Source organism: Oncorhynchus mykiss, chromosome 6, assembly GCF_057628025.1.
Source record: "Oncorhynchus mykiss isolate SJ-2025 chromosome 6, ASM5762802v1, whole genome shotgun sequence".
Taxonomy (NCBI): Eukaryota; Metazoa; Chordata; class Actinopteri; order Salmoniformes; family Salmonidae; genus Oncorhynchus; species Oncorhynchus mykiss.
In genome coordinates, this window is record NC_143027.1 from 58282322 (window position 1) to 58288321 (window position 6000).

At 45.6% G+C, this 6000-nt stretch overlaps 1 protein-coding gene across 1 annotated transcript in view; it reads left to right on the forward strand.

The window, feature by feature from the left end:
* Positions 1-4904, forward strand: part of LOC110526933 (coiled-coil domain-containing protein 102A) — a 71364-nt gene extending 66460 nt beyond the window's left edge. The window contains 2 exon segments of the mRNA XM_036980595.2: positions 3459-3490; positions 3493-4904. Coding sequence (XP_036836490.2) covers positions 3459-3490; positions 3493-3587 — 127 coding nt within the window. The 3' untranslated portion in view covers positions 3588-4904.
* The last annotated feature ends 1096 nt before the right edge of the window (positions 4905-6000 follow it).

Sequence of the window (6000 nt, forward strand, 5' to 3'; positions counted from 1 at the left end):
TGTTGGACAAGAGCTCACTAGCCCTAGTGAAATCAGAAAGAGGGCAGTAGAGTTCTATGCTGAGCTCTACAAGTGTGAGTACAAAGAGGACAAAACAGTGACACAGCAGTTCTTTGATGGGCTCCCAAAGGTGCCTGCAGAAGCTCAGGTTGAGCTTGAGCAACCATTGTCTTTGCAGGATTTATACACTGCATTAAATGGCATGGAAAATGGAAGGGCACCAGGCATTGATGGGCTTCCCGTTGACTTTTTTAAGTCTTTTTGGGCTATGTTGGGAGAGGATTGGTTAGAAGTAGCTAATGATAGTTTAACCGGAGGGTTACTACCAATAAGCTGCAGAAGGGCTGTCCTCACCCTACTGCCCAAAAAGGGTGACCCGAGGGAGGTGAAGAACTGGAGGCCGGTGGCTTTATTGTGTACTGATTATAAGATATTGTCAAAGGCTTTGTCCAACAGGCTGAGGGAGGTGATGGGGCAAATCATACATACGGATCAGTCCTACTGTGTTCCTGGCAGGCAGATAGGGGATAACATTTCTCTGATTCGTGATTTTTTGGACGTCTCTAGGGCTATTGGGTTGGATGCTGGTCTAATTTCAATTGATCAGGAAAAGGCATTTGACCGAGTTGAACATCAATATTTATGGCACACGTTTGAGGCGTTTGGGTTCAGCTCTGGTTTTATTGCCATGATAAAGGTGATATATGGTGACATTGAAAGTGTATTGAAAGTTAACGGTGGTTTGAGTGCTCCTTTTAAAGTGTGTAGAGGTATTAGGCAGGGATGTTCTATGTCTGGGATGTTATATGCTATTGCTATAGAGCCACTACTAAATAGCATTAGAAGTCGCATTGCAGGGGTGTGCCTTTCAGAGGATATTCCTCCTATTCGTCTTTCAGCCTATGCTGATGATGTAGTTGTGTTAGTGAAAAATCAAGCGGAGGTGGATAGCTTGAGTCTAATGGTTGATCGTTTTAGGGGAATATCCTCTGCAAAGGTAAATTGGGAAAAGAGTTGTGCTTTACAGATTGGAGAATGGTCTGGAGGGATCATGGCTTTGCCAGGGGGGCTGGAATGGTGTAAGGGAGGTTTTAAGTATCTTGGAGTGTATCTAGGAGATGAGGGGACTATGGAAAAAAATTGGAGTGGGGTGGTTGAAATGGTGGAAGGGAGGATGAGGAGATGGCGTTGGTTACTATCTCGTATGTCATATAGAGGGCGCACTATTATAGTTAACAATGTGATTGCCTCTGCACTGTGGCATCGGTTGTCAGTTTTAGAACCACCATCTGGCCTTCTGGCTAAGATACAGGCAATTATTGTGGATTTCTTTTGGGATAAGTATCACTGGGTTCCACAAAGTGTTTTGTATTTGTCAAAAGAGGAGGGGGGACAAGGTCTTGTACATCTTGCTAGTAGGGCTGCTGCTTTCCGGTTTCAGTTCATTCAAAGGCTGCTTTATGGACCGGAAAATGTGGTGTGGAGAGGGGTGGCAGGTCTTATATTACAGAGGGTTGGAGGATTAGGTTTAAAGAAGGCTTTATTTCTGGTTGATAGTAGCCAGATTTCTAGGGAGGGAGTACCTCCGTTTTATAGAGGCCTTCTCAGAGTGTGGAGCATAATGAAGGTGTCCAGAAGAACTTCAGCGGAGTCAGTGCATTGGCTGTTGGAGGAACCTCTGGTGTATGGGGCGAGACTGGACTGTACAACTGCAGCTGTTCCACATTTCTCCAAGATTCTGGTGAAGGGGAAAATCATCACCTTAAGACAGTTAATGGCCATGGCTGGGCCCGCCTTAATGGATGGAAGAAGGGTGGCAGAACATTTGGGGATGAGGTCGGAAAGGATTGTCGGACAAATGCTGGGGAGCTGTAGGAAGGCTCTGTCAGCGGAAGAATGGGATATGCTTAGTAGCCACAAGAAGAAGGTGCAAGATGAAGACGTCTCATTTCCAAAACTAGGGATTACACCAAATATCCCAGAGTCAGAAAGAAAGGCGTTATTGCTGGATTTGAGAGGGTTGGAGGAGGTGGGTTTGGATGAGGTGAATGGGAAGGAATTGTATAGGGGGTGTGTCAAGGTGTTGAATAAAGATAAATTGAAAAATAGAAAAGATACTCCATGGAGGGTAAAATTGGGCATTGATGACAAGGTAAAGCCAGCATGGAGAGCACTGTACAAACCACCGTTACAAAAGGGTACTGGTGATATGCAATGGAGGGTTTTACATGGCATCATTGCAGTTAATGCTTTTGTATCTGTTATTAACTCAGATGTTAGAGATGGATGTCCTTTTTGTAATATAAGAGAAACCATTTTTCACTGTTTTATGGAGTGTGAGAGGATAAAACCGCTATTGGAAATGTTGGAATCTTTGTTTAAAGCTGTAGGGGAGTTTTTCAATAACACTGTTTTTATTTTGGGGTTTCAATATAGTAAACAACAGAAAAGAAAATGTCAAATGTTAAATTTTATTTTGGGACAAGCTAAGATGTCAATTTTTCTGAGTAGGAAACATAAGATAGAAACGGGATATGGGCAGGATGTAAGATGTGTTTTTAAAGGTTCAGTGAAAGCAAGAATAAAAGTAGATTTTGAGTTCTTTTCAGCTGTAAAAGATCTCCTATTATTTGAGGAGAAGTGGGCCTACGAAGGAGCGCTTTGTTTTGTAGAGGAGGGGAAATTATTTTTTGCTGCTGAAATAAGTTGAATGTATATGTTATGTATTTATTTTTGTTTAGGAATAACATTTGTTGTTTCATTTCTGAAAAGGCAGTGTGTCATTATTTATGTTAACACTTGAGTAAAAAATAAAGGTTTTATAAAAACTCAACTCTCTCTCTCTCTCTCTCTCTCTCTCTCTCTCTCTCTCTCTCTCTCTCTCTCTCTCTCTCTCTCTCTCTCTCTCTCTCTCTCTCTCTCTCTCTCTCTCTCTCTCTCTCTCTCTCTCTCTCTCTCTCTCTCTCCTTCTCTCTCTCTCTCTCTCCTTCTCTCTCTCTCTCTCCTCTCTCTCTCTCTCTCTCTCTCTCTCTCTCTCGCCCTGTCTCTTCCTCTCCCCCCGCGCTACCTCTGTAGAGACAATATTAGTATTTCACTGTTGACCAGGTGATATGATCACCAGTATGGCAGCCGTGGCTCAGTAACTGGTCATTGCTGGCTAACTGAGTGTTACCTGGCAACGGAAGCAGCTCCGATGCCCTGGGTTTTTAGGCAATGGTGAATTATGCAATGTTTATTTAGCTGACGCAGTCCTGAAATATGCCTTTGTTTACTCGTTCACTGTTGAGAACTCCACAGCGATTTTCTGCAAGAGCTATACCTTAGTTGTTGAGGGAATAATCAGAATTTACAGGAAAATCTGCATTTTGACAGCACAGGGCCTTTAAGATCAAAACCTGAAGTAGCGTTCTCACTCAAGTCCACTCACTCTTCCTCTCCTCTGTGTTCCTCTGTTCTAGACTGCGGCGGCAGAAGAGCCCGGGCCTGTTTGGAAGATGAGGTCAGCTCGGTTCAGCCCGGAGAACCCAGACGGACCGCCCAGCGACCCAGACGAAGAGGAGGAGGAGCTACAGATCCAGATCCCATGAACAAAGGAAGGACACACGGACTCTGACTCAGGGCCTCTTCATTTCCCACCGTGTGAGTCCCGTAGACAGACGGACTGAGAGTTGGACGGCTGTGATCTTGACGCCTACTCATCTCCATTGACCTGGCTCATCCTGGTAGAGACAAACACTGGCACATGGTTGCCATGGACACCTGTCACCCCCTGTACCTGTGAACTACAGCGCTACCAGCAGGGGCCCAGAGGGAGCCCTCGCTACACGACGACTGACAGTACACTACACTACCACACTCCAGTACAACCCACAGTGCACTGCGGTTACGAGCCACCACGGCCTGAGCCTAGAGTCCTCTAGCTCCCTACACCTCAACCGTCATTACCATCGCTCCCATATCTTCAACACCCGCGGTGTTGAGAAACGCTCTCTCATTCGCACTCCTTAGGCGATTGCTCACGCCTCCTCTTTCACCCTTCCGTCCCTTTCTCTTTGCGTCCCGAGTTCCTTCACCCAGCAAATGTTGTACAGTATCCGTCCTGATGTATAAAACATGTAAAAACCACTCCAGAAAGGGACGGTGACCTAGCTGTGACGTTCCAGCAGTGTTCTGGTAATGTTATGTAATGCGTTTGGATTTGTGTCGTTAGCTGTACATACAGTTCAGTACAGGTAGGGCGTTTGGCCCTCGGGTCACTGTGCTATGGGTGTGTGCTCGGCGCCTGGCACCTGGGGTCGTCATTACTTCATCAGTGTTTTGGGCTCAGCCTCAGACAGCTAAATCCTTCCAGTGTTCTTGGGAGAGACTGGGACTGGATATGAAGTCCCTTCCCTGCTATGTCCCCTTGTCCCGTCACCGTAACCACGAAGGGACAAGGTACTTGTGTAGAGGACGGGTCCGTTAGACCTACAGTATTAACTTCTCGACATAGTGGGTTGTTCATTCTGAAAGAGAAGTTTGTGGTCAACACACACATCCTTAAAAAAAAGCGTAGGTGCCGGGCTGATTAAGTATATTATAGAAAAGAACAGAAAAGGGCCTGCACACTGCACGGTTTTGATCTGGAAGGATCTTCGTCAGGCCAAGACCCTTGTGGATCGAAACGTTGTCAATGATGTGGTAATTGGGAGCATATTCAGTGTGCAGGCCTTTCTGTTCAGTTCATTCTGAAAGCAATAAGACATCGGCTATCACTCCCACTTACTCATCTGCTACTGCCGGGACCAAGTTATTTGTAACGGTCATGCAAATTATTTATGTTGATGTTTTTGATAATTGATCTGTACTGTGAACCACAGTGTTTTTTTGTATTTAGCTCTATAAATGTTAAGTGTACGTATAAACATTGCGTTGTTTGTCTCTCTTCGTGAGCATTGTTTCAGATGTGTGTGTGTGTGTGTGTGTGCGTGCGTGTGTACGTGTGTGTACGTGTAAGACTGCATAATATCTTGACAGAGGGTCATTTGAACATCAGAGCCGTCATGAACTCAACGTGTGTGGAGGGGGGGGGGGGGGGGGGGGGGGGGGGGGTAAGCATTTGATTGCTTATTGTGCCATGAAAGAAGCTCAGTATTTCCTTCGGGCCAAGGAGGAGGTGAATCATGAAATGAAAGACAGACCGATGTGTTTTCTCTCAAAAACAAGGCACGTCCATCTCCGAATGTAATACCTTCCCTCGTCTCGGGGTAGAAGAGAAACGCCATTGACGCTGTTTACTTCCTTGTGTTTATTCAGTGGGAATCTGGTCAACAGACTACTGCAGGGGCGTTTCCCGTGGTTCCATCAGACGTACGACACCGAGCCTCTTAAAGGTCTGGATCTAATGGATCTCCCAGCCCTCTGTTAGCAGCGTAGTATTGCACAGGAAGCTCCCCGAACAGGAGCTGTTCTTCCCTCCCATGGTCTTGTCGTCCTCCTCAGGCCTCTCGTGTTCTCCCACATTAAACTTTAAAGCCTGTTTTTATCTCCTTCCTTTCCTCTCCCTCTAGGTGATGAATAATGATGCAGTACAGTCACCGTGGGAGGTTTGCCAGGCTTTGGTAACGTAATATCTCTCTTCAGAGACCAAAACAAGCCACCAGTGCTTCAGGAGGGTTAGACTCTCAACTCTACTCCAACACACGCAGACAACGTGTTGCTACTGTACGACAGTGCAACATGGCGTACATTTTGTGTCATTGTTCTATTTGTGCCAGTGGATTGACTTGAACATCCCTTGGCTGTTGTACTGCGACATAAAGTGACATTCACCCAAACTCTGTAATTAGTCATATGATCGGATTGTACACTGAGTGAACAAACCATTATGAACACCTGCTATTTCCATGGCATGGACTGGCCAGGTGAATCCAGGTGAAAACTATGATCCCTTATTGATGTCACCTGTTAAATCCACTTCAGTCAGTTTAGATGAAGGGGAGGAGACAGGTTAAAGAGTTA